This window comes from Pelmatolapia mariae, linkage group LG18 (genome assembly GCF_036321145.2).
Source record: "Pelmatolapia mariae isolate MD_Pm_ZW linkage group LG18, Pm_UMD_F_2, whole genome shotgun sequence".
NCBI lineage: Eukaryota > Metazoa > Chordata > Actinopteri > Cichliformes > Cichlidae > Pelmatolapia > Pelmatolapia mariae.
In genome coordinates, this window is record NC_086243.1 from 8,353,165 (window position 1) to 8,381,127 (window position 27,963).

The 27,963-nt window shown below is 43.9% G+C and overlaps 2 protein-coding genes across 2 annotated transcripts; one reads left to right on the top strand and one right to left on the bottom strand.

Annotated features, from left to right (window-relative positions):
• Positions 1-12,112: 12,112 nt before the first annotated feature.
• On the bottom strand, positions 12,113-14,236 carry LOC134617077 (GTPase IMAP family member 4-like). Its single transcript, XM_063462243.1, has 2 exons — positions 14,008-14,236; positions 12,113-13,163 (listed from the first exon to the last, which is right to left on the bottom strand). Exons 1-2 carry the CDS (start codon positions 14,138-14,140, stop codon positions 12,127-12,129), a joined length of 1,170 nt encoding a protein of 389 aa, XP_063318313.1. The 5' UTR covers positions 14,141-14,236; the 3' UTR covers positions 12,113-12,126.
• A 6,707-nt stretch (positions 14,237-20,943) lies between these two features.
• Positions 20,944-25,817, top strand: LOC134617234 (GTPase IMAP family member 4-like). The gene is made up of 5 exons (XM_065469575.1): positions 20,944-21,019; positions 21,616-21,714; positions 21,786-22,640; positions 25,168-25,335; positions 25,753-25,817. The coding sequence occupies exons 1-5, from the start codon at positions 20,944-20,946 to the stop codon at positions 25,815-25,817; spliced, it is 1,263 nt and encodes a 420-aa protein (XP_065325647.1).
• The last annotated feature ends 2,146 nt before the right edge of the window (positions 25,818-27,963 follow it).

The window sequence follows — 27,963 nt, forward strand, 5'->3', positions numbered from 1 at the left end:
TGTGTGTGTGTGTGTGTGCGTGTCTATGTGTCTCTGTATACGTGACTTCCTGGTTACAACCATTTAACCACATCCCTAGTTAGCAAAAGGTAACCTCCCCTCACCCATATACAGTGTTGGGAAGGTTACTTTTAAAATGTATTCCACTACAGATTACAGAATACATGCCCCAAAATGTATTTTGTAACGTATTCCGTTACGTTACTCAACGAGAGTAACGTATTCTGAATACCTTGGATTACTTAATATATTATCATGCTTTTTACAACTGCATGAATGTACTATTGCTGTGTGATTTATTACTTTTACTGAAGGTTATTCGCCACACCAATACCAACTAGATTTTTAAATCTTAATATAAAATGAGTAACAGTAGGGTGGACATTAGGTAAGGCTGCACTTTTTGCAGCAATCTTTTATAGAAAACTATTCTGCACGTATATAAAACAGGTCAGAGGCTCCAAACCACAAAGGCATAAAACCGTAAAGGGACCTCCGGCTAATACGTGGGGATCCGGCTCGTAGCCGAAAACTAGCTTTACTTTGTTGTCTGGGTCAACTTTGCTAGCGAGAGACAGAGAGATGTGTTGAAAGGCTGCTCCAACGGAGCTTATTGTTTCGGAGGAAAACATGAACACAGTGTACAGTCGAGTCTTAATAGCTTATTTACAACTGGGCTACACTGCCCATGAGGCTACATTCTTTAGGACTATGCCTGTAACACTCCGCCTATTGCTTTTTGAACAATAACGTTTAAAAATATTTCTTCACGTCATTATGCGGGCCGCAAGTAGAGGTGACATGGGCGGCGAGATTGAGACGCAGGCATTAGAGCCTCTTAATGCGTGTTTTGTTTGGGTTTCCACCGGCGTGGAATTACCAAAAGTAGAGAGGGCACAGACTAACATGAAACAGGAAAAGACCGGCGTGTAATCCATTTATTTCAACAAAGTAAGTGTATTTGGAATACCACCTTTTTAAATGGTAACTGTAATGGAATACAGTTACTCATATTTTGTATTTTAAATACATAACGGCGGCATGTGTATTCTGTTACTCCCCAACACTGCCCGTATATGTCTTAACTCCTCTAAATGGTTCACCATATACAAGCATAGGTGCGCCCATAAATGGCAGGAAGTAAACATTCCTTACCAAATAAGGAAACCAGACTCTTACATGCAATGTGCCTGCAGTTAAACACTATAGTTAATAGCATCCCCCACCATCCTAGATGTAGGGGAGGAACAGAAAAATATCTGAACATGCAGTTCAGGACAAGGTTTACAGTTTTAAGCACAACAATGACAACTTTTATCAAATTCACTCCAACAATTACTCTGTTGTGACATTTTGCCCCAGACCTGACCCTGTTCCTCCTGAACTTCCTCCTTTCATGGCCTTTGCGTTATGTATTATTTTAGGTGTTTCTTCCATTTCTTTCATTCGGTTTTGCTTATCCACTACGTAACTGTATTTTATTGACACCATCCTACTTGTACTCCTCATACTTCTTTCTATGAAGTATGAGGAGTATGATCCATCTTTGTTTTGGCTCTTGGTCTTCCTGCACCAGCACTGGTGTCTTTCAGGGCCCCTTTCTGCTTTTGTTGTCTTCATCTGCTAGTCGAATCTATAATTCGAATTTGAGTCTTAAATGTATAAAACAAAAGGGTTTTTTTATTTTTTTTATTTTTATTTTTTTTACATTCTTGTTGTTTTAAGACTCTGGACAGTGGATATGATGACCAATGTGACCATCAACAGTCAAAGAAGAATCTTTCTTAGTGTTCTGCAAAACTCTACTGTTACTCACTAACTTGAGATAAATTCTACTCAGCTGCTTTGAAAACAGCTTCTAACTGGTTCCTCCTATAACAGGATGGCTAGCTGGTTAAAGTGATCATGCAATCCAGAAACCTTTCTGCTTCTGCTTTGATTCAGCAGGGACAGGTAGTGGAGTCTTTCAGTGCCTCCAGCCTCCCTTAAAATACCAGAATTAGATATGAAAATGTGACAAAACTGCTGTTTTTCAGACCACATGTAGCTGTACTCATGTGTCAGATTTAAGTAGTACAATTACTTTTTATGTCTGCTTTCTAAATTTGTGAACTGGTCATCACTTACACTTTCATTACATACTTTGAGTTTGTAAACATTCAGATAGCATAATTGGAATACATTGTATCCAATTCATGGCAGCAAAGGGTGTTAGTCCATCCCAGCTGCCACAAGGAGACAAAGGCAGGGTACACCCTCAGCAGGCTGCCAATGGACCCTGTGCACGAGAAAATGCTAACTTCCTGGTTTGAGACCGGATGTAGGGTTGTACATTTCCGGTAGCTTTACTTTGCGGTCCATCGCTACTGTGAAGATATACTCCAAAATCATGTCCAAAACACGAAAACGGAAAGATCGTGTTAAGTTACAAAGAGCAGAAGGTGGGAACACTCACCACTGATGTGTCATAAAAAAATCTAATGATCAATTTTGACGTTTAAAACGTTTAGATCGACCAGTTGTTTACATCACTCAACACAAGCAGAACTGCATTACAAAATCAGAAGACACATCGTCCACATTCAGAAGCACATCTCTGTATAGTGACTGGTCTTATGATTTAAACAGGCAAATGTTCAGCATTCAAACTACAGGTGAACAATAGTCAAACCAGATGTTTCCCCCGTTATGTCGATATCAGCTAGTCAAGTACACACCTACACAGCATGTTAACAAACCGTGAAAAAAAGTCACACAAAAAATGAATGATTGCTGGTAAGGGTTTCTATACATTAGTATTTACGAAGGGTATGTTGTGGCCAGTGTTGGGAAGGTTACTTTTAAAATGTATTCCATTACAGAATACCGAATACATGCCCCAAAATGTATTCTGTAACGTATTCCGTTACGTTACTCAATGAGAGTAACGTATTCTGAATACTTTGGATTACTTAATATATTATCATGCTGTTTACAACTACGTGAATGTACTATTGCTGTGATTTATTACTGTTACTGAAGGTCCGCGGCTCCGAACCGTAGTAAAGGGACCTCTGACTAATACGTGGGGTTCCGTGTCGGGCTCGTAGCTGAAAACTAGCTTTACTTTGTTGTCTGGGTCAACTTTGCTTGCGAGAGACAGAGAGAGGCGTTGAAAGGCTGCTCCAACGGAGCTTATTTTTTCCGGAGGAAAACGCGAACACAGTGTACAGTTGAGTCTTAATAGCTTACTTACAACTGGGCTCGTCAGGCACTCTTCTTGGCTGCAGTGGTTATTATTATATTTACATGCTTCCAGCTCCCGTTTTTGCTCGGTGACAGCTCGGACTTTTCCTTTTTCTCCCTCCCTCGCTCACAGACACATAACGTGTATGGCAGTCCATTCTCGCTGCAGCACGGACTACACTGCCCATGAGGCTACATTCTTTAGGGCCATGCATGTAGCATTCTGCCTTTTAGCTTAGCACAACAACAACAAAAAAGCGCTCTCTCACCCAGGAAACACGCAGAGAGAGAGAGCGTCACCCTGTAACCATGGCAACCGTAACGCTGCCGCCTGGAACAACAGAGCGTAGCTGTCAAACAAACCCTAACAGTCCTGACTCGCGACAATATGAAACAGGAAAGTACCGCCGTGTAATCCATTAATTTCACCAAAGTAACTGTATTCTGAATACCACCTTTTTAAACGGTAACTGTAACGGAATACAGTTACTCATATTTTGTATTCTAAATACGTAACGGCGGTACATGTATTCCGTTACTCCCCAACACTGGTTGTGGCTTACCTTCAAAACTACAGTGGTCCCTCACTATAACGCGGTTCACCTTTCACCTCGCTGTTTCGCGGATTTTTTAGTGCAAGTTTGCATGCTTTTTTTTTTTTTTTTACATCACATTGTGTCCTGCATCCTGATCGCTGCAGACGATCTCCTCCGTGACGTCTCTCCTGTACAGTACAGAATTGCTGCATCGTTCGCTAGCAGTGTGACTCTGAAGTGCAGTACTGGATGTCGATGAAACGTTTTGCACCGTCAAAAAGTAAAATTGGCTACTTGATTTCACCTATCGCTGGTTATTTATAGAACATAACACCTGCGATAAACGAGGGACCGCTGTTTACAGATACTGAGAAATATAACATTTGAATCCCTTTTCTCTTTTGCTCTGAGGCGCTGGGGTAAAAGTATCGACAAGTCGATGAACATCATTTACAGATATATTGGGTAAATGCCCAAGACATCTATAGAAATGTAAATCGCCGCTTGATTCATTCATTTGCTTAACTTGTTTTGGACCGTAAACAAGGCACGAATAGGACACCGGAAACAGAGCTCCCCACAGGAGTTTCCGCACCGGAAGTAGCATATGCTAACGTGCACATAGTCAATTTATCACAGGGCTAGCAATATATATATGTCACGTAAAACCCACTACAGTGTTTAAATAATTTTTATTTAAAACATCTAAAAGCTTTCTTTCCAAACCTGAGCTGTTTCAGATGCTTTTTGAAATTCTGAGCTCTCTGATCTCAGTGTAAGCTGTCTCTGCCCTCAGTGGAGCTGCATCTTGAAAGTACTTCTACTTCTTGTCTTCCCCGAATGTTGACCACCTGCCCAAGAGTACTGAAGATCACCATGCTTGTCCACTACGTAATTGTATTTTATCGACACCATCCTACTTGTACTCCTCATACTTCTTTCTACGAGGAGAATATTTCAATGGTCCATATTTGTTCTGGCCCTTGGCCTTCCTGCACCAGCACTGGTGTCTTTCATGGCCCCTTTCTGCTTTTGTTGTCTTCATCTGCTAGTCGTTACTCAGAAATCAGCATCTTTCTGCATTAACTACTATTTGAGTAAATCCTTTTTTTCCTGAATATTGTTCATTAAAAGTAATTTTAATTTTTTATTACAAATGTTTTGAGATTATAAGATAACATTTTGTAAGAATTGATGTAAATTAATGATGCAGGATCTCACACATTATAAATAGAACTGAAAATATTCAGTTTATTAATCAAACATAATCAAAGATTTGCAGCTTGAGGACATGTAAATGTGAACACATTTTATTATATCCTGTTGCACTGACATTTTCTATAAGAAGCAGCAGATGTGAAACAGTGAAAGCATCACGTAAGAACTACTTTGAGGTGCAGTGTCTGTACTTCTGAAAAAGTTTTGCTTTTTTAGAAACAGTGAAAGCATCACGTAAGAACTACTTTGTGGTGCAGTGTCTGTACTTCTAAAAAAGTGTTGCTGTTTCTTGTAAATGGGGATGGGGGGGGGACAGGGGTCTGGCTTTGCACATCGGATAAATTTGATTTTGGTTCAGCAGTCAAAAAGCTACTCTGAAAGCAAAGAAATCTATACTAATCTGTGCAGCAGTGCTTGCTATTAAGAAAAAATGCTGCCGTTTCTTTTAAATGATTTTGGGAGGAGAAAACAAAGTCTGAAGATTGAACGCAGTCACTTCCTGTACCTAGAGGAGGGCTGTGGTCCTCAGTACCATACTGTAGTAAATATGTCAGAGTGATGTTTTAGGATTGTCATTTGTACTTAGAAACATATAATAATTTATGCTTAGAGATATATAATCGTTTGTATGTTGATAAAATGTCTCATCCTTATTTAGGCCTGCTAAGGGTCTGGGTGCACTCTACACATTCTTAAGCTCATGGGAAGGTCGTATCTTGTCTTGTGATCTATGGTATGGCAGAACACGCACTCTGTATCTTATCAGGTATAAGAGCCTTTTGTTTAGGAGAACTACTCCCAGGAGGCCCCTGGTGCCAGCTATCTGGGGAGTCGTTCACATGTCATATTTTGTGTGTGTGTGTGTGTGTGCGTGTCTATGTGTCTCTGTATACGTGACTTCCTGGTTACAACCATTTAACCACATCCCTAGTTAGCAAAAGGTAACCTCCCCTCACCCATATACAGTGTTGGGAAGGTTACTTTTAAAATGTATTCCACTACAGATTACAGAATACATGCCCCAAAATGTATTTTGTAACGTATTCCGTTACGTTACTCAACGAGAGTAACGTATTCTGAATACCTTGGATTACTTAATATATTATCATGCTTTTTACAACGGCATGAATGTACTATTGCTGTGTGATTTATTACTTTTACTGAAGGTTATTCGCCACACCAATACCAACTAGATTTTTAAATCTTAATATAAAATGAGTAACAGTAGGGTGGACATGAGGTAAGGCTGCACTTTTTGCAGCAATCTTTTATAGAAAACTATTCTGCACGTATATAAAACAGGTCAGAGGCTCCAAACCACAAAGGCATAAAACCGTAAAGGGACCTCCGGCTAATACGTGGGGATCCGGCTCGTAGCCGAAAACTAGCTTTACTTTGTTGTCTGGGTCAACTTTGCTAGCGAGAGACAGAGAGATGTGTTGAAAGGCTGCTCCAACGGAGCTTATTTTTTCGGAGGAAAACAGGAACACAATGTACAGTCGAGTCTTAATAGCTTATTTACAACTGGGCTACACTGCCCATGAGGCTACATTCTTTAGGACTATGCCTGTAACACTCCGCCTATTGCTTTTTGAACAATAATGTGATACCCACTAATGTGTGATCACATTAGTGGGTGAAATAATTTATGTGAAATAATTTAAGTAATTTTACTTTCAATGTAAGTGATATTGCCATTTGGGAATGCCCTAAATAACTACAGCAATTTTAACAGGAAACCTGGTAACTAACCTGGGATATTTGTAGTGGACGCTTCATTTTTGTACCAGTAGGTGGCAGTGTGAGACCATGGTTTGGCCTGTTGTTAGCAGCCTGAAGCGCATGCTCCGCGCTGTTTTCTCATAATGGCGGAGTATTCAGGAACGACAAGCCACGTCTCCTTGTCTGATCATTTCTTTCCTGTTTACAGGTTCGTATCGTGCCCGAAATAGAATATAACAGCAATCACATCCATTATATAGCATAGATTAACCATTACGGTTGGAAACTAAAAGCTCACAACGTTGTGTAGTACAATAAATGAGACTTTTGTAAGTATTTGTTTCCAGCTTAAGCAACATGCTATGGTTAGCATGTTAGTTTGGGTCACACACCTCCTATGCTCTGTGATGTTAGTGATCGGCTCCACCGTTATTCTGTATTGTTTTAGTCCCTTGTTTTCTGCCATAAAGTGTTTCTGTGAATTCAGTGCACATGTCAAGATGGTGCTGATTACACCATTCTTCCGAACTAGTTGAGATTTATAGATTTGTCTTGTTGGAATTCATTTTGAACAAAGTCTTACAAGAATATTGGTCGTGCTTATGACGTTGGAATGTGTTAATTCCCTTTTGTCTAATTGGTAACAGAACACATATGGAGAATGTGTGAGCTATGTTTAAGAATAAGTAAATACACAGTCGTAATGCTGTAAAAGTAATAAAAGGAGTGCATAACTGTGAATTTGAATAAATAATGGCGGAGTATTCAGGAACGGCAAGCCACGTCTCCCTGTCTGATCATTTCTTTCCTGTTTGCAGGACATATATATAGCTGTCTACAGGTGCTGCCACCCGGTACCTGTAACAATAACATTTAAAAATATTTCTTCACGTCATTATGCGGGCCGCAAGTAGAGGTGACATGGGCGGCGAGATTGAGACGCAGGCATTAGAGCCTCTTAATGCGTGTTTTGTTTGGGTTTCCACCGGCGTGGAATTACCAAAAGTAGAGAGGGCACAGACTAACATGAAACAGGAATAGACCAGCGTGTAATCCATTTATTTCAACAAAGTAAGTGTATTTGGAATACCACCTTTTTAAATGGTAACTGTAATGGAATACAGTTACTCATTTTTTGTATTTTAAATACATAACGGCGGCATGTGTATTCCGTTACTCCCCAACACTGCCTGTATATGTCTTAACTCCTCTAAATGGTTCACCATATAAAAGCATAGGTGCGCCCATAAGTAAACATTCCTTACCAAATAAGGAAACCAGACTCTTACATGCAATGTGCCTGCAGTTAAACACTATAGTTAATAGCATCCCCCACCATCCTAGATGTAGGGGAGGAACAGAAAAATATCTGAACATGCAGTTCAGGACAAGGTTTACAGTTTTAAGCACAACAATGACAACTTTTATCAAATTCACTCCAACAATTACTCTGTTGCGACATTTTGCCCCAGACCTGACCCTGTTCCTCCTGAACTTCCTCCTTTCATGGTCTTTGCTTTATGTATTATTTTAGGTGTTTCTTCCGTTTCTTTCATTCTGTTTTGCTTATCCACTACGTAACTGTATTTTATTGACACCATCCTACTTGTACTCCTCATACTTCTTTCTATGAAGTATGAGGAGTATGATCCATCTTTGTTTTGGCTCTTGGTCTTCCTGCACCAGCACTGGTGTCTTTCAGGGCCCCTTTCTGCTTTTGTTGTCTTCATCTGCTAGTCGAATCTATAATTCGAATTTGAGTCTTAAATGTATAAAACAAAAGGGTTTTTTTTTTGTTGTTTTTTTTGTTTGTTTTTTTTACATTCTTGTTGTTTTAAGACTCTGGACAGTGGATATGATGACCAATGTGACCATCAACAGTCAAAGAAGAATCTTTCTTAGTGTTCTGCAAAACTCTACTGTTACTCACTAACTTGAGATAAAATCTACTCAGCTGCTTTGAAAATAGCTTCTAACTGGTTCCTCCTATAACAGGATGGCTAGCTGGTTAAAGTGATCATGCAATCCAGAAACCTTTCTGCTTCTGCTTTGAATCAGCAGGGACAGGTAGTGGAGTCTTTCAGCACCTCCAGCCTCCCTTAAAATACTCGAATTAGATATGAAAATGTGACAAAACTGCTGTTTTTTTAGACCACATGTAGCTGTACTCATGTGCAGAGATGGGTAATCCGATTACCTTTTTCAACTAACGAGTAAAGTAAGGGATCACTATTGCAAAAACGGTAATTAGATTACCGTTACTTTCCCGTAGGAACGCTGCGTTACTGTGTTACTAAAACCGTGAGTTTTTTGCGAGAATGTCTCATGACAATGACATAAGCGAGTGCGACGTTCGTGACAACAGCTGTCTGCAGATCAACAATGGATAATATATCGTGCGGGAGAGAGTATGAGCGTGCAGCGTTTAAAGTACTGACCTTACTTTGAGTTTGTGACAAAACTCAAAGTAAAGTGACAAAAACATTAGCGTCCGTTGTGCGTGGGAAGAAAAAATTCTTTTTACAGCGAAAAACCCCCCTAAACTTCCAAGCAAGCACCGAGTGCGCTACCACGTAATGGGAAACTCACAGAGAAACTCGCGGATTCTTCAACTGACCGCTGCGGCACACCTGCACCAGGGCAAACCTCCGCCTACCCCACTCCTGCTTTACAGGTGAAAATAGAGCAACAGGACCGCTAGTCTTTGACTTTATTTATTTTCTGCTGTGTTTTACTTGCATCTATTTGAAAGAGTGAGTGTAAACACAAAAAAATATTAAATTTTATGTGCTGAAATGTGCAGAAAATAGGTTTAAATGTTAAACAAATTTCTTCCAGTCAGAGAATGTTGCATATAATGAAATTTTTTGCTTGATGCATGAAGTTAAAAGGTTAAAACTAATAAAACAAGTTTTAAAAAGAGACTTTTCCATTTGATTACATTCTGTATGATGGATTATGCAGAGAAAGTAGAATTGGGCTGAAAGATCTATCGCTTTATTACCTATTCAGGTTGTAAATCGTGTTTTTAAAAAGTAACTAAGTAATTAATTACTTTTGAAAATAAGTAATCAGTAAAGTAACGGAATTACTTTTTTGAGGAAGTAATCAGTAATTAGTTACTGATTACTTTCAAGTAACTTGACCAACACTGCTCATGTGTCAGGTTTAAGTAGTACAATTACTTTTTATGTCTGCTTTCTACATTTGTGAACTGGTCATCACTTACACTTTCATTACATACTTTGAGTTTGTAAACATTCAGATAGCATAATTGGAATACATTGTATCCAATTCATGCCAGCAAAGGGTGTTAGTCCATCCCAGCTGCCACAAGGAGACAAAGGCAGGGTACACCCTCAGCAGGCTGCCAATTTATCACAGGGCTAGCAATATATATATGTCACGTAAAACCCACTACAATGTTTAAATAATTTTTATTTAAAACATCTAAAAGCTTTCTTTCCAAACCTGAGCTGTTTCAGATGCTTTTTGAAATTCTGAGCTCTCTGATCTCAGTGTAAGCTGTCTCTGCCCTCAGTGGAGCTGCCTCTCGAAAGTACTTCTACTTCTTGTCTTCCCCAAATGTTGACCACCTGTCCAAGAGTACTGAAGATCTGAAGTCACACATCCTGGTGACAACAGCGTGACCACCCCAGAAGACAGAGGCCCAAGATTCAGTCCTGTTTGCCAAAGGTCTTGTGTCCCTTGAGTTAAGTTTTTGTCACTCTCTGCGTCCCCTTTCTTTGGTGCTAATTCCATTTTATTAAGCAGTTGTGTGATTACTGCACATTTGAGAGAAACAGGGAAAATGCCAGGCCGTAGAGAGCTGTTGATAATATTTACTAAATGATTTGTAAAACAATGAGATACCGGTTTAAATAGTTTTGTTGGGGTGGGGTGAAGTAGAGAGGCGCAAGACTTTAACTGATGCTTAATTTCTTCCAGATCTTTAAAATCTACAGGTGAGAATGTGAACATTTAGCTTGTGGCAGTAATTTGATCAGAATGTGATGCAGTACTAGATAAATAACCATGAGAAGCTAAGATACTACTATTCATTCTGTGATATTATATTTTGTATTTTCCAGAATTATATTAATAAAATTATAAAGTTAACCAGCGACACTGAGAACAACACTCAGTTGAATTATGACAGTGACTCACAAATTTATTTTAAAAGGAGAAAACTAGGTTACAAAAAAAAGGACTATGTTAGGGATCCTGGGTTGTTGACCCAGTGGTTTCTGTTTTGTACCCTTTATTTGTGTTCTCTTCTTAGTTTATTTTTGTGAAGGTTTTGGTTTCTGTTTTGCATTTCTATTTTTTCCCCAGTTCTTCTTGGTGTTTGATTATGTAGTTCTCAGGTTTTGGTTTCCTTACTCCCTCTATTCTATGTCCAGTCAGTGTCTGTGTCTGCCCTGTTCCCACGTCTCTGTTGCAGTGTCTGCTTGTGAGTCTGTGTCTATAAGTTCAGTCTGTGTTTCCTGTTTTACTTTGATAGTCCATGTCTCATGTTAATGTGTCTGGTTTTGCTTCCTTTTTCTCGTTAGGCCTGATTTGCCCCAGCTGTGTTTCCCTCCTGTTTTCCATTCCGTGATTGCTCCCTCTGTGTATTTAAGCCCTGTGTTTCTCTGTGTCTGTGTCGCTTCTACCCTCGTCTGTCTGTCCAAGTGAGTTTATTTTGGATTCTCAGTTTTGTTACCTTTTTGAGTTCACGTTTTGCCTCCGAGTGTCTGCGTTTTGGGTCCTCCATATCACCACTCCTGCCTGCATACAGCCTTCACATGACAGACCAATACTCACAGTTCTAGAGGTCATCGCACAAAGTTCACAAATCTAAATTTATTGTCAGGCTGCGAGTCATACATGTGAAGGCAAAAGGCAACGCAAACAACTAAGTCAAGGGGAAGGTAAAAGTTGGAACAAAGATGGATTCATTCACCAGGAAAATTAAGTAAAGTAAATCTCACAAACAAAAACAACATCATTGGCAACAAGAGAAGTTACAAAGATACATACATACATACAGATATCTCTAACTAAAATAATGACTGAATACTATGAATGTCCCAAAAGCCCACAGTATGAACTCCAACTAATAAATCACTAAGATAACATAAAAAGGAAATTCAATATGTCCACAGGATCTGCTGTTTGAAAACAGCGAGGTGTAAATGAAAAGAAAAAGCTTCAAAACTTCAGAAAGAAGATTGACAAATTTTACAGAAACCTCACATATAATCCCCAAAATATTACGACTTTTGAACATGTTGCTATCTGTAACATCATGTTAGGGAGTCTAGACATGCAGGGGAACTCTAAGAAAAAGTTTAAAACAATGATACAGAGCGGTAGTCATGAGTTTCTATATGAAAAGATCCTGACTGTCATTCAATGCATGAGTCAAATTTTAAAAGTGTTTTTATAAGATCTTCGCAAATTTTTTAAATCCTTCAAACAGAAAAAGTAATGGATTAAACTTCTCAGCTTCATCTCTGGCTTCATTTTCATATCTGGACTGAATCTTGTGTCTTTCTTCCTCCAGTTCTCTCTCACACTTCTCCTTTAACTTCTTCATCTCCCATTCTCTCTCCTCTCTCTCTCGCTTCCTCTCCTCCTCTCTCTCCTTCCTCTCCCTCTCCCTCTCCTCCTCTCTCTCCTCTCTCTCCCTCTTCCTCTCCTCCTCTCTCTCCTTCCTCTCCCTCTCTCTCTCAGCCTGGAGTTGTTTGTTGTATTTCTGCATCTGTTTCTCATATCTTTCCTCTATTTCTCTCTCCATTTTTTCAATTTTTTCTCGTATTTCTTCTTCTTTCTCTCTCAGGATGCGTTGTTTCTCCTCTTGAATCGCCCTCTCAGCCTCTTGGAACATCTCGTTGGTGTAGTGGCTTCCTCCGTTCTTCTGGACTATCTCTCTGATCTTCTGGAGCAGCTCAGTGACCTGAGAGCGCTCCTTCAGTTTATTATTGAAGACGTGGTACTGACCGTTACATCTGGCCACGAGTTCCTGCAGGTCTGAGCTTCCTTTTAAGAACTCTTCAATAGGGTTGCCTTCAAGTTGGTCCCCATGGGTAAAGAGAACCATGCTGTATTTGTCTGCATCAGCGCCAAAGATTTTTTGAATCTTTTGCACCGTCTGGTTTTCCTCTTCAGTGTATCTGCCCAATCTGACGACCACCAAGAAGATATGGGGTCCTGGAGAAGCATAGGAGATGCACTGGCATATATTTTTCTGAGTTTCCTCTTCATCAACCCTGGTATCAAACAGCCCCGGGGTGTCAATGACAGCAACGCGATGTCCATCCACTGAAGCTTTTCCTTTGGAACACTCTACAGTCATAGATTTGGCACTGAACTTGGATTCAAAGCACTCACGACCCAGAATGGTGTTTCCAGTAGCACTCTTTCCAATTCCAGTCTTCCCCACCATCACAATCCTCACCTCATCATTTGTGTAGAAATCTGTGTAGAAAGATCAGAAAGAATACATGGCATGAAATACATTGTACTTATTATACATATACCTGATCATGCACCAGGTTTGGGGTCAGTATTTTTATCAAGTACCTGTAACCCAAGATGTGTTACAAATGTTCTGGTAGATGGTCAAAAGTTAATTCAATATCAGCAGAGATGTGTCACAAGTATCTATTCTGCTGTTGATACTGTGAAATCATAGTCATCCTCAGTAATAACCCTAACACTATTCTATCAGAAAAAGCAATTATTCCAGATCTTTTTTTTCTTTTCTGTTACATATAATCACTAATCACCTGTAAATTCTACACTTATGAACTGTCAAACTGTAATGTTACCGTGGATAACATATTTAATAGCAGGAATCTTAACTATGGACATTCAAAAGTTATGATCTCTCTTCCACATCTCAGAGCTAAATTCACAAACTGCTGTCTCAGAGACTTGGTTAAATAAGGAGCAGGTTGACATGGTTAGAAAGGAGCACTATGGACAATAGTAATGACCAAAGGAGAACAGTGAGTCTTTGTCTTTGTTTTCCTATTGTCCATTATTATTGCTTGTTATTATTATCAGCTAATGAAAATGTAGGCAGGTTGTGCAAAATGTAGTTTTTATTTTTTGTTCATTTTTGCACAATGGGGTAGGTCTTGATAAACATTCCACTTCTACCTACTCCCTTTCGGACTTAAAACATTTATTTAAACCATCACAGGTCTGTGCCTCATACTAACCTCAATGATCTTGTTTCTGTCTTTCTATCTTAGTTTTAAATCAGCCATGATCACTGTTGTAACACTAGAAAAAAATGACTAACATGATGACTTACCGAACTTGCCAGCCATGCTTGGGTTGTAATTACTTCTGTCGATGTTCAGTCTAAACAGTGTTGTGTGGCTACCTGAATTGGAGTAAGAAGTGAAAGGCAAAGACTGTGCTGCAGCTTCTTCAGCAGGCAGCATGAGCCAAACCACACCTACAACTATCTCTACTGAACACAGAGTGAAATGAAACTAAAGTTTTATGGTGTTATTTCAGTTACAACGAGATTTTTCTAAAACCAGATATGGACTCAAATGTATTAAAAACTCTACATCTGTCTGCATTAATAAATATGTAAAAAAAAAATAATCTTTTTTGCTGAATATTCTTCATTAAAATTAATTTTTATTTTTTATTATAAATATTTTTGTGATTATAAGATATCATTTTGCAAGAGTTGATGTTAATTAATGATGCCAGGCCTCTCACATTATAAATAGAGCTGAAATTATTATTAACTTATTATTATTAAGTTTTGCAGCTTAAACGTGAACAAATTTTAATATATCCTGTCGCACTGACATTTCTATGAGAAACAGCAAATGTGAAACATAGTGAAAACATCATGTAAGAACTGGTTTGTGCTGCAGGGTCTGTAGTTCTAAAAAAGTGTTGCTGTTTCTTGTAAATGGGGATGGGAGCGGGAAAAAGGGTCTGGCTTTGCAGACAAGCTAGAATTTTGTCAGATATCCTAGTAGAAAGCGAACCTGAAAGCAAAAAAATCTATACTAATTAACATGGTTATCCGGTTTTATAACCATGTTGATTAGTATATATCTATATCTATATATTCTATATCTATCTATCTATCTATCTATATAGATAGATAGATAATTTAAAAAAAACCTTGTAAATGAAAGAATACCACAAAACTTTAGTTTCACTTTCACTCTGCGGCCATTATTAGTGGGTGTGGATTATAGGGCTGGCAGAAACGATTATTTTGATAGTCGACTAATCAGATCATGCATCCATTGGATGTAAAACGTACAGCTTATTACAACCAGCATGCATCTGCTCTTATATAACTATCATTAGCTTACAGCAAGTGTTTAAGGTATGTGCTAACTAAAAATAAAGACAAGATGACAGTTTATTAAACTTTTAATGAAATAAACTAAGCTGTGTGAAAACTGTAACTTTAATCTCAGCCACACCGATTTACTCAGGAACAAATAAAACACTGAAAAGATCCAAAGAATAACATTTTTAAGTGACTTATATATCATGTTTAACCTGAGTAGTGAAAGACCGCAGGGGTCTAAAAACGGTGTGCTGGGAGTTCACTGTTCTCGCCGGCTCTAGTGAGCCTTGACTTCCCGGTCAGCTTGTCTCCGAAAATGTCGGAGCACTTTTGCTAAAACGTCATGTCTTGATAAACTGAGCAGATATTTGAAGTTTACACAGCTCCATTCTCGCCTGAAAATATCTTAAAAGTTTATTTTGTGACCCAGAATGAGTAATATTAAAACTAAGTAGCTGCCGCCATTGTTGGTAACTGGAATTGGCTGGGCCGCACTATGAATTCTGGGATAGGATGGTCCGTGAAGGATACGCCAACCCTTCCTTCAAATTTTGGGAAAAGGAGGACACATTTGGAGGAATCTTCGAATTTGGACAGCCTTCGTCACGTTGCTGTGACTTAATCGGCCTACATATGCAGCCTCTGAAGGGTGCAGCAGCTGAATTTGGACACAGCTACCAAACCGGAGACTGCTTCTTCTTCTTCGGCGTGTAATGGCAGCTGGCATCCTTGTAGATGCATTGCTGCCATCTTCTGTTTCGGTCCATTATTACACTCTTAAATCCTACTACTTATTCCTGCCTCTTCAATTGGGGCGTTAACTATTAAGTTAGTTGTCGACGTAATCGTGACTAGTCGACTAATCGTGGCAGCCCTAGTGGATTAGTTGATACGTTCTGTTAAAGGAGGTGCAGCACAGTCTGTGACTTTCACTTCTGACTCAACACCAGGAAAGTATCTACACTGCACTATTTAGGAAAGGAATAATTTCATCCCAAACATGGCCAGCAAGCTTGTTAAGTCATCTTTTTAGCGGTGTTTTTTAGTGTTACAACAGTGGTCATGGATGAATTTAATTAAATTTCATGCAGCCTTTGCAGAGAAAGCCTTTTATAGAAAGCGGCTATAGTTTTGAAATCACTTTTAACCCTCTAATCCTAGCTTCAAACTCTAATCCTGTCACGCCCGGTGTGGCAGGCGTGTGGAGATTATAGAGAGGACCCAAAAGGCGGCAGCTCTGGTGCAGGTGAGTCTTTATTTACACGCGTGAGTACAAACAATAAAGGCAGGTGAACACGAACTGAAAACCTAAACTGGGAAGAGCTAACAAACAAACCTGAAACCTTGGGTCGAGAAACGGAGATGCAGGGAGAAAAACACGAGAACACGGAGGGGAGCAACACAGACGAAACAGCAACTAACAGAGGCAGACACGAGGGTTAAATACACCGAAGGATAACGAGGGAATGAGACACAAAAGGAGGGCACAGCTGGGAGTAATCTGACCTGACGAGACAGGGGAAATGTAACTGAACACACTGAGATAAGACAGAGACTTTCAAAGTAAAACAGGAAACACACACGTAATGACACAGACTCAAAAACGCAGACTAAACACAGGGATACACGGGCAGAAAAGAATGAACACTAACCGAGGGAGAACAGAACCAAAAGTACAATAATAGAAAACACAAAACGCTGGGTCAAAAAGGACCCAGGATCATGACAGTACCCCCCCCTCAAAGGCTGGCCCCAGACAGCCCAACAAGAAAACAAAACAGCCCGAAAAAACAGAAAACAACCCGACCAGGGCGGGCGGCGGGGGCCCAGGACGGAGGGCCCGAGGCAAAACAAAACAGGAGCACCAGCAAGTCAGAAAAACCCAACACAAAACACGAGTCAAAAACCAAAAAGAAACACCAGAACACAGGAAAACAGAGTCCAAAAGAGAACAGGTTGGGAGGGCCGGCCAGAGGGCCGACAGCACCAGGGCCCAAACAGTTCAGGTGGCCGGCCGTGCGGAGGCAGTTCAGGGGGCCGGCCGTGAGGACGGCAACGTGGACACAGTTCAGGGGGCCGGCCAGGGGGCCGACAGCACCGGGGCCCAAACAGTTCGGGGGGCCGGCCGTGCGGAAGGCAGCGGCGGCCACGTGGAAGCAGTTCAGGGGGCCGGCCGTGCGGAAGGCAGCGGCGGCGACGCAGGCGAATGGCGTCCGGGGGCCGGCCGTGCGGAAGGCAGCGGCGGCGACGTGGGCACAGTTCAGGGGGTCGGCCGTGAGGACGGCAGCGGCGGCGACCCAGGCGGAGGCGGTCCGGGGGCCGCCCACGACGGCGATGTCGCCTGGCCAGTGGCCTGGAAGGTGGCCGGTCAGCTGCGGACCCCGACGGGGTAGGACCAGGCGACGCTGAAGACTCGGAGGCTGGACCAGGCGACGCTGAAGACTCGGAGGCTGGACCAGGCGACGCTGAAGACTCGGAGGCTGGACCAGGCGACGCTGAAGACTCGGAGGCTGGACCAGGCGACGCTGAAGACTCGGAGGCTGGACCAGGCGACGCTGATGAGGCCGCAGGTGACGGCGAGGAAGCCGGAGCTGATGAGGCCGCAGGTGACGGCGAGGAAGCCGGAGACGATGAGGCCGCAGGTGACGGCGAGGAAGCCGGAGACGAAGAGGCCGCAGGTGACGGCGAGGAAGCCGGAGACGAAGAGGCCGCAGGTGACGGCGAGGAAGCCGGAGACGAAGAGGCCGCAGGTGACGGCGAGGAAGCCGGAGACGAAGAGGCCGCAGGTGACGGCGAGGAAGCCGGAGACGAAGAGGCCGCAGGTGACGGCGAGGAAGCCGGAGACGAAGAGGCCGCAGGTGACGGCGAGGAAGCCGGAGACGAAGAGGCCGCAGGTGACGGCGAGGAAGCCGGAGACGAAGAGGCCGCAGGTGACGGCGAGGAAGCCGGAGACGAAGAGGCCGCAGGTGACGGCGTGGAAGCCGGAGACGAAGAGGCCGCAGGTGACGGCGTGGAAGCCGGAGACGAAGAGGCCGCAGGTGACGGCGTGGAAGCCGGAGACGAAGAGGCCGCAGGTGACGGCGTGGAAGCCGGAGACGAAGAGGCCGCAGGTGACGGCGTGGAAGCCGGAGACGAAGAGGCCGCAGGTGACGGCGTGGAAGCCGGAGACGAAGAGGCCGCAGGTGACGGCGTGGAAGCCGGAGACGAAGGCACTGCAGCTGGCGGCGTAGATGGTGAGGCTGCAGCTGGCGTGAATGAAGAGGCGGCAGCTGGCATGGAAGCCAGAGACGGAAGCGCTGCAGGTGGCGGCGTGGAAGCCGGAGGCGGCGGCGCTGCAGGCGGCGGCGCTGCAGGCGGCGGCGTAGATGGTGAAGCTGCAGCTGGCGGCGGCGTGGAAGCCGGAGACTGAGGCGCTGCAGCTGGCGTGAATGAAGAGGCGGCAGCTGGTGTGGAAGCCAGAGACGGAAGCGCTGCAGCTGGCGGCGGCGTGGAAGCCGGAGGCGGCGGCGCTGCAGCTGGCGGCGGCGTGGAAGCCGGAGGCGGCGGCGCTGCAGCTGGCGGCGGCGTGGAAGCCGGAGGCGGCGGCGCTGCAGCTGGCGGCGGCGTGGAAGCCGGAGGCGGCGGCACTGCAGCTGGCGGCGGCGTGGGAGCCGGAGACGGAGGCGCTGCAGCTGGCGGCGGCGTGGGAGCCGGAGACGGCGGCGCTGCAGCTGGCGGCGGCGTGGAAGCCGGAGACGGCGGCGCTGCAGCTGGCGGCGGCGTGGAAGCCGGAGACGGCGGCGCTGCAGCTGGCGGCGGCGTGGAAGCCGGAGACGGAGGCGCTGCAGCTGGCGGCGGCGTGGAAGCCGGAGACGGAGGCGCTGCAGCTGGCGGCGGCGTGGAAGCCGGAGACGGAGGCGCTGCAGCTGGCGGCGGCGTGGAAGCCGGAGACGGAGGCGCTGCAGGCTGGACGGATCCCTTGGACCCTCCAGCGACGACAGGAGGCAAAGGCCGGACGGATCCCTTGGACCCTCCAGCGACGACAGGAAGCAAAGGCCGGACGGGCCCCTTGGACCCTCCAGCGACGACAGGAAACAAAGGCCGGAGCAGTCCTTCGGACCCTCCAGCGGAGACACGAAAAGGCCGGAGCGGTCCCTTGGACCCTCCAGCGGAGACACGAAGGAGAGAGTCCACCAGCTGACATAAAGGCAGCTGGCAATGCGCTGAGCACTGGTTCTGCCCAGGCAACGCTGACGTGGTGTGGTTCTCAGGGGGCTGCTTAAACCTCAGGGGTCCAGTACTAGCTGGGGGGTGAAACTTAGCTTCTGGGGAGGCCCTGGAGTGCATTACGGTGCTTGAAGCAGCTACGGTGCGAGAAACTCCCTGGGTGGAACACAAACTTTTTCCCTGCAAAAGGTGAGTGTGTGAGGCTGGCGACGGAATGAGCGGCGGAGCTACGGGGGACACTGGAGCTACGGGGGACACTGGAGCTACGGGGGACACTGGAGCTACGGGGGACACTGGAGCTACGGGGGACACTGGAGCTACGGGGGACACTGGAGCTACGGGGGACACTGGAGCTACGGGGGACACTGGAGCTACGGGGGACACTGGAGCTACGGGGGACACTGGAGCTACGGGGGACACTGGAGATACGGGGGACACTGGAGCTACGGGGGACACAGGGGCCTGGACTACAGGCGGCACTGGGGCCTGGACTACAGGCGGCACTGGGGCCTGGACTACAGGCGGCACTGGGGCCTGGACTGAGGGTGACGCTGAGGGCGCTGGAGACTGAACTACAGGTGACGCTGAGGGCGCTGGAGACTGAACTACAGGTGACGCTGAGGGCGCTAGAGACTGAACTACAGGTGACGCTGAGGGCGCTGGAGACTGCACTGAGGGTGGCTGCGGGGCAGCTAACTGAGCAGAGAGTGGCTGCGGGGCAGCTAACTGAGCAGAGAGTGGCTGCGGGGCAGCTAACTGAGCAGAGAGTGGCTGCGGGGCAGCTAACTGAGCAGAGAGTGGCTGCGGGGCAGCTAACTGAGCAGAGAGTGGCTGCGGGGCAGCTAACTGAGCAGAGAGTGGCTGCGGGGCAGCTAACTGAGCAGAGAGTGGCTGCGGGGCCGCTAACTGAGCAGAGAGTGGCTGCGGGGCCGCTAACTGAGCAGAGAGTGGCTGCGGGGCCGCTAACTGAGCAGAGAGTGGCTGCGGGGCAGCTAACTGAGCAGAGAGTGGCTGCGGGGCAGCTAACTGAGCAGAGAGTGGCTGCGGGGCCGCTAACTGAGCAGAGAGTGGCTGCGGGGCAGGCAATGAACTGTTCCCAAAATCATCTGCCACACAAAAGACAGCCCCAGAATGAACAGTCACGCAGTCCGAAAACAGAAAGGAGTCCTCACTCACCACAGCCGGCGAATTAGAAGTCCGAACGTCCGGCTGTGGGGTGGCGCGCCGGCGGCGCGATCGGCGTTTCCTCCCCGCAGACGGCTCCGACGGGCCGGGCAGCGAGGCAGGAGTGGCTGAGAGAAGGTGAGGTGTGCGCCGGAGAAAAGCCTGCATGGTTGGAGGAAGAGATTCCAAAAGCCATGGCAGGCCAGAAAAGAGCCGTTGAAGCCGGCTTTCAACAGCGCGGCGAAGGTCATACGGAGGGTTCTCCAGCCATTTCCCGAGGAGGATCTCCACATTATAGGTGATGTCATCTTGGAGCTCCTCGGACGGATTGAATGCCGCAGGGTCCATGGTGGCTGTTTCGTGCTGTCACGCCCGGTGTGGCAGGCGTGTGGAGATTATAGAGAGGACCCAAAAGGCGGCAGCTCTGGTGCAGGTGAGTCTTTATTTACACGCGTGAGTACAAACAATAAAGGCAGGTGAACACGAACTGAAAACCTAAACTGGGAAGAGCTAACAAACAAACCTGAAACCTTGGGTCGAGAAACGGAGATGCAGGGAGAAAAACACGAGAACACGGAGGGGAGCAACACAGACGAAACAGCAACTAACAGAGGCAGACACGAGGGTTAAATACACCGAAGGATAACGAGGGAATGAGACACAAAAGGAGGGCACAGCTGGGAGTAATCTGACCTGACGAGACAGGGGAAATGTAACTGAACACACTGAGATAAGACAGAGACTTTCAAAGTAAAACAGGAAACACACACGTAATGACACAGACTCAAAAACGCAGACTAAACACAGGGATACACGGGCAGAAAAGAATGAACACTAACCGAGGGAGAACAGAACCAAAAGTACAATAATAGAAAACACAAAACGCTGGGTCAAAAAGGACCCAGGATCATGACAAATCCTAACCCTATGATTTAGGATTTTTTCATGTATGTGAGGTAAATTTAAAAAAACCCAAACAATTAAAATAATAATTAATAATCCACATATTGTGATAACACTGGGTTATATCACTGATGATGACTCTGACTTCACAGGATTATTAGTTGTAACACATCTTTTTGGGGTACTTGTTAAAAACAAGGACATTTTCAGAATCTAGGAAAATCCATCCCAGAACTTGGTTAATGTTCAGAAGTAAATCACTATGTATTTACAGTCTGATGTAGATCCTAATTCATTGTTTCTCATCTTTCTACACAGATTCTGGCAGGACAAATGATAATGAGGTCAGGATTGTGACAGTGGGAAAGACTGGAACTGGAAAGAGTGCTACTGGAAACACTTTTCTGGGTCACGAGTGCTTTCAATTCAATTCAATTCAATTCAATTTTATTTATATAGCGCCAAATCACAACAAAAGTTGCCTCAAGGCGCTGAATCCAGATTCAGCGCTGTGTCTATGACTGTAGAGTGTTTAAAAGGCAAAGTTAAAGCAGATGGACATCGTGTTGCAGTCATTGACACCCCGGGGCTGTTTGATACCAGGTTTGATAAGGAGAGAACAACTAAAGATGTATGCCAGTGCATCTCCTATGCTTCTCCAGGACCCCATATCTTCTTGGTGGTCGTCAGACTGGGCAGATACACTGAAGAGGAAAAACAGACGGTGCAAAAGATTCAAAAAATCTTTGGCCACGCAGCAGACAAATACAGCATGGTTCTCTTTACCCATGGGGACCTACTTGAAGGCACCACTATTGAAGAGTTCTTAGAAGAAAGCTCAGACCTGCAGGAACTCGTGGCCAGATGTAACGGTCAGTACCACGTCTTCAACAATAAACTGAAGGAGCGCTCTCAGGTCACTGAGCTGATCCAGAAGATCAGAGAGATAGTCCAGAAGAACGGAGGAAGCCACTACACCAACGAGATGTTCCAAGAGGCTGAGAGGGCGATTGAAGAGGAGAAACAACGCATCCTGAGAGAGAAAGAAGTAATGCGAGAAAAAATTGAAAACATGGAAAGAGAAATACAGGAAAGATATAAGAAAGAGATGCAGAAATACAACGAAAAACTCCAGGCTGAGAGAGAGAGGGAGAGGAAGGACCGAGAGGAGGAGAGGAAGAGGGAGAGGGAGAGGGAGGAGAAAGAATGGGAGATGAAGAAGTTAAAGGAGAAGTGTGAGAGAGAAGTGGAGGAAGAAAGATGCAAGATTCAGTCCTGGTGTGAAAATGAGGCCAGAGATGAAGCTGAGAAGTTTAATCCATTATATCATCTGATACGAATCGGTGAAGTAGTCGCCGATGCTGGCAGGAGGATTTATAAAGAAATCAAACAACTAGAACAGGCAATTTTTAGCCTGTTCAAATAAAAACATGAACATCACTGAAGTGTTGGCAGTAGAGTAGTATAGTATAGTCTCATACTGCCATCTGTTCTTTTTTATTTTTTAATGCAAGATCTTAGTTCAACACTGGTTAAAAATGTGTATTAGTAACATTAAATAAAGAAACAGACACTTATGTTTGATTATCAGTGACTTCTGTTTTCCCTTTAGAAATTCCATTTAAACTAATGCTCTTGTTTATTTGTTTTCTGCATATAAATGTTAACTACAATGAGGAAAACAAATAACCAGATTTTATTGTAATTTTTCTATCATTGATTTAGTTTTTACTTTGTCAACAAGGTATTTTCTTTTAATGGATTTTGTTGCTGAGTTATGTTTAAATGCTGAGCTGAACTTGAAATTAAACCCCAGAAAGTTGATTCTGTTCATCTGAACGTAGTGTTTTCAGTGGGAGAAACATTTCTTCACTCATCTAAGTGACTTCTTCATTCTCACATGAATGCAGATTTCCCAAAATGAAACTAACACCTCTGGGAAATTAAAGTAAACCTTTTTGTGAACCAAAACATTTCTGTCCACTTGGGGTCTAACACTGAATAAACTCTGGACACCCTGAATCAGTCAAATTTATATTGAATGCTTTTCTTTTCCATCTTACTGTAAGCTACTGTGTGTTTTAGCCAGTTTTACAGCTTTTGTCTGTTTTCTTTGTTGGGTTTTGCAACAGTATCTGTTTTTGTGTGGATAGCCAGTATGTATTTTATAATGCAAATTTTTATAAAGTAAAATGTGATTTTGCATGTCAAATGTAAAATAACATAAAATCACTGTAAATGTAATAAAACATAATTTTCTTGTTTTTTAAATATATTTTTCTGTACATATGCATATTTAGATTGTTAAAATACATTCACAAATGTATCATACTTTCACAAATATTTGTCCGTTATTTGAAAGATTGAACTGTTAAATTCAAATGTAAAACTATGGAAAAATATATAAAATGATCTAAAAATTAATGAGAACAATTAATAATTAAAGGAGTATTTGAATTATAATTTTGCTGAAAATGTCATCTAGCTCTGTTTCAATAATTCAGAGGTAAAAAGTGAAAATATAATTAATAGGAATAAAAACTAAAAAAAAAATAAAACATTGCACGGCCACACTGTGCTAATTATATATTATATATTCCTACGCGAATTGCAATTAATATAAATCTCAAAGTATTCACAACATTCCTGAACAGAAATAGGCCTCTGCATGTGGGGTGAGAGGGCATGGTCATGAAAACAATGTGACATGCCATTGGATGTTGGACACATAACGACATGAAGAATTTGAACTAATAGCTACAAGGTCGCGTGTATGGCTGTGGAAAGCGCGGTGGAAGAGAGAGGTTGGTGAAAGATCATCCATGCAGTGCTGCAAGACAAGTATATCAAACTCATTTTAGTTGAATTAACTTGGCATTGCTTGACCACTATGGCTTGTAGTTTACTGAGATGGTAAAAGGCATGGAATCCCTAGCTATGATGGCAAAGCACGTCGTCTGTCAGTATAAGGTGTAGTTAGACCAGCTGCTAGCTTGCTGGCTAGCAGAGTTGTTGTTTGCTAATTTGTTAGCTGCCAGCTTTCTGTGACCGTGTAAACACAGCAGTTGCAACGCAGATAGTTTCTACACCACTAATACCCGTTAGGGGGCCCGCGACGACAGCAGCCACTGATGCATTTGTCTTAATGTGAAATTAAGTATGCAACTTAAGAGCTAATAGGCGAGCTGTTCCACTCTAGCAACACACCTGCACTCCTGTAGAGAGCTCATGCGCACCAAGATGAGCTGCATGATAAAGTGAGGGAAATAGAAGTAGCCCACTGTGCTAGCTTTGCCCTGTAAAATGTAATGGACATGTAAAGGATAAGCCAAGTATTTTATTTTATTTTGTGGAGAGGAAGTAGACTAAAGCAGCTGAGGCAAATTATTTGACTACATATAAACGTACATTGCAGACATGTATTTGGATTTTGGCAGGTTTCATGATTTATAAGGTTTTGTTTCTTCCCCTGCAGATTAGTAGCGTGAGTTCTCAAATTTATTCAGTAAGCTGTAAAGGTGAGTATTGTGCTGCATTTAAAGATGTCAAAAGATTACACCTGTCGCAGTTGTGGTGCTTTAATGTAAATGTTTGGGCACCCATGGTCAAAATTTTAGTTCATATGAACAGTTAAGCAAGTGGAAGATGAAATAATTTCCAAATGGCCTAAAGTTACAGATGACATTTAATTTTAAATAAAATCATTTTCATATTTTTTATTTTTTTTTAAAACAGAAAAGTGAAGGGCCCAAAGCAAAAGTTTGGACACCTTGCAGTTGATATACATCAGTTGTAACATTGCAGTTAGTTGTTTGAGTCATGTGTGGACTTGTTTTTTGTCCCCTTGTCTCTTGTTCATGTACACAACAGGAAACTCTACTTTGGCAGCCAAGGACTTCATGTTATCTGTGGACCAGGCCATTGTGAATGGCCATATCACTATCTTCAGTGACGCACTTATCCTGATGTTTGGCTCTTACTACTGCATGAACATTTCTTATCCAGTAGCCCAAGCAGCAACCTTGGAATTCTTCAACGGTAAGGCGGCACCAGTCAATTTTATGCATTGAAACAAGAAGAATGATGAGACAGTGAAATCTAAAGTTATGCAATCCAAATCAAATCATCAGATCTCCTTTCATTTGCAGCTAAAACACATAAGACTGAGCAATGCTTGAGTGTTGAGATGATTTGTAGAACGATAAATCAACAAATAATTAATATTTGCGTTTCAGATGGCTGTCTCTAAAATATCCTTGATTCATGTCAAGTTATAGAAAGAGACCTTTGAGTAGTAGATGTTCACAGATGTTTCACTACCCTGAAACAGTATTTGCAAGACTCACAGGTAGGGATGGGTATCGAAAACCGGTTCTTGTTGAGAACCGGTTCCCACTGTTTCAATTCCTTGGAATTGTTTGCCATTTTTGCAAACGATTCCCTTATCGATTCCAGTCGCCCCGAGTGACGTCACCGCGTTGCACCTATTTGCCACAGCAGATGCCCCCGATTTTCGGTAAGTGAATGTGTTTAATTGTAGGCAGGGACATTACTGGATATTCTTGTGTAATTGCTACAGAATAATTTATGTTATACTTTGTTATTGCTACAGAAGAATATTTATTTTATTGTTTTACATTTACAATTTTTTTTTACCTGGGGACCCTGTGACACCACTTTGAAGAGCCATAGGCTGTGGATCTCTTAAGATCTCACTGTTGGGTTTGTAAGGCCATGTTACTCCTAAATTTCTATCTCGTTCAAAGAGAAGATAAAAAACAAAGTTCTAAGCTATTCGACCTTAGTGTTCTCCTTTTTTTAAAAAAAAGAATCGATAAGAGAATCGAATCGTTAAACAGAATCGAAAATGGAATCGGAATCGTGAAAATCTTTTCAATACCCATCCCTACTCACAGGTTAACCAAACATCTTTGCATCACCTCTCTGTTCCACAATGACCTGTGTGTCCAAACACGCACTCAAAAGCAAGCTCAATCTACACTTAGATTCATTGCAAATGTAAAAAACATACAGTCCAGTCCTCAGTTTCTTAATGAAGTTGTTGTTTTTCATTCGACAGGTGCCTTAAGATAAACCCAAAGTGGAGCGGAACACGTCTAAGAAAAACCTTGCAGTCAATCCAAAGGTTCTGACATTGATCACCAAAATTGCGGACTACAAGTGGAGAGCATAAAAAGTTCTTATTGGTGTGGGGGTAGGGACAGGCTTAGGCTATGTCCACACGTACCCGGGTATTTTTGAAAACGCAGATTTTTCTATGCGTTTGCACCTTTCGTCCACACGTAAACGCCGTTTTCGGTCACTGAAAACGGAGATTTCTAAAAACTCCGGCCAGGGTGGATATTTTCTAAAACTCCGTTTTTGCATTTACGTGTGGACGAGAAAAACGGAGAAAACGCAGCGTCAAAGGTGTGCGCCTTTTTTGACGTCACAGTGTGCGCCACGTTGTTGTTTCGTTGAAATGAATTTCTACAATACTGTTACTGTTAATTGTACTCTCTGCAGTGTTTAAATGCTTACATATACACACACAGTTACTGTCCCTCCACACATACGACTCGGTTCTGCTTCTATGCCCCAGCTTTGTTTACTATTTCCCGCCGAGGCTTCTAGACTTCTGATTGGCCAACATTTCTACACGGTTAGGAATATATCGCCACCTGCTGCTTTGGCATGTTCGTAGCAGCATTTTCCTTCATTTCTGCCTTTACGTGTGGACGGGATTATTTTTTAAAACGAAAACGGAAAATCTCCGTTTTCAAAAATACCCGTGTACGTGTGGACATAGCCTTAGGGTGTCGGGGGGTTCTCCAGGAGCATCTTCCTTGGGGGGCTCAACCCGGGGTAGCGGTTATGGCCAATTAAGGGCTCTGTTGGCTCTTAGGTGACGGTTTCCTCGTGGCTGCGTGCAGCGGGGCTAGGGGAGGGTCTGTGCTGAGGGACGTGGGTTACTGACCTGGTAGCCTGGCTGCCCCTGGGTGGGTCCGGGACGGGCGTGAGGTTCTGGGGGCGCACCGTCTCTGGGCTGGGGCCCTGGCCGGGCCTGGGGGACCTCTCTTCAGGAATTCTCTCTGCAGGAGGGGGAGATATAGGAGAGGTGGAGGAAGATCTCAGCCTGGGAGTCTATTGTCTTGTGTAGTCTGGAAGATGAGTGGATGATGGGGTGGGTGCAGTTTTCTCTGTGGTGGGGTCGGGTGGGCTGTGCCGGGCTCTGTGGGGCCGGGCGGCGCTGCTGCACTGGGCCCCGGTCCGGATGGGCCTGGGCCCCCTTTCCCTGGCGGGTTGCAGAGTATGGGGGTGCCTACTGGGGTCAGCGGGGGAGCTGGCCCCAGGGAGGGGTCACTTGCCCCTCCCTTCCTTCCCTCCCCATCTCCAGCTGCCTCCCTCTTCGCACTCCACCACAATCACCCACACATGCAGGGCCTTGGGGTAGGGGTGTGTCACCAGGGTGCAGAGGAGGCATCCCCCCCCTCTGTCCCCTTCTGGCTGCCTCTGCCTCAATTTTATCTCACAACTTAGACATTCACATTACTCACACTCTCATAACACATACATATAGGATCTTGGGGGTGGGCACACTACACGGACTCCAAAAGACCATCAGGGTGTACACCTCACCCCTGGCGTCGTTGCCCACCTCTCAAT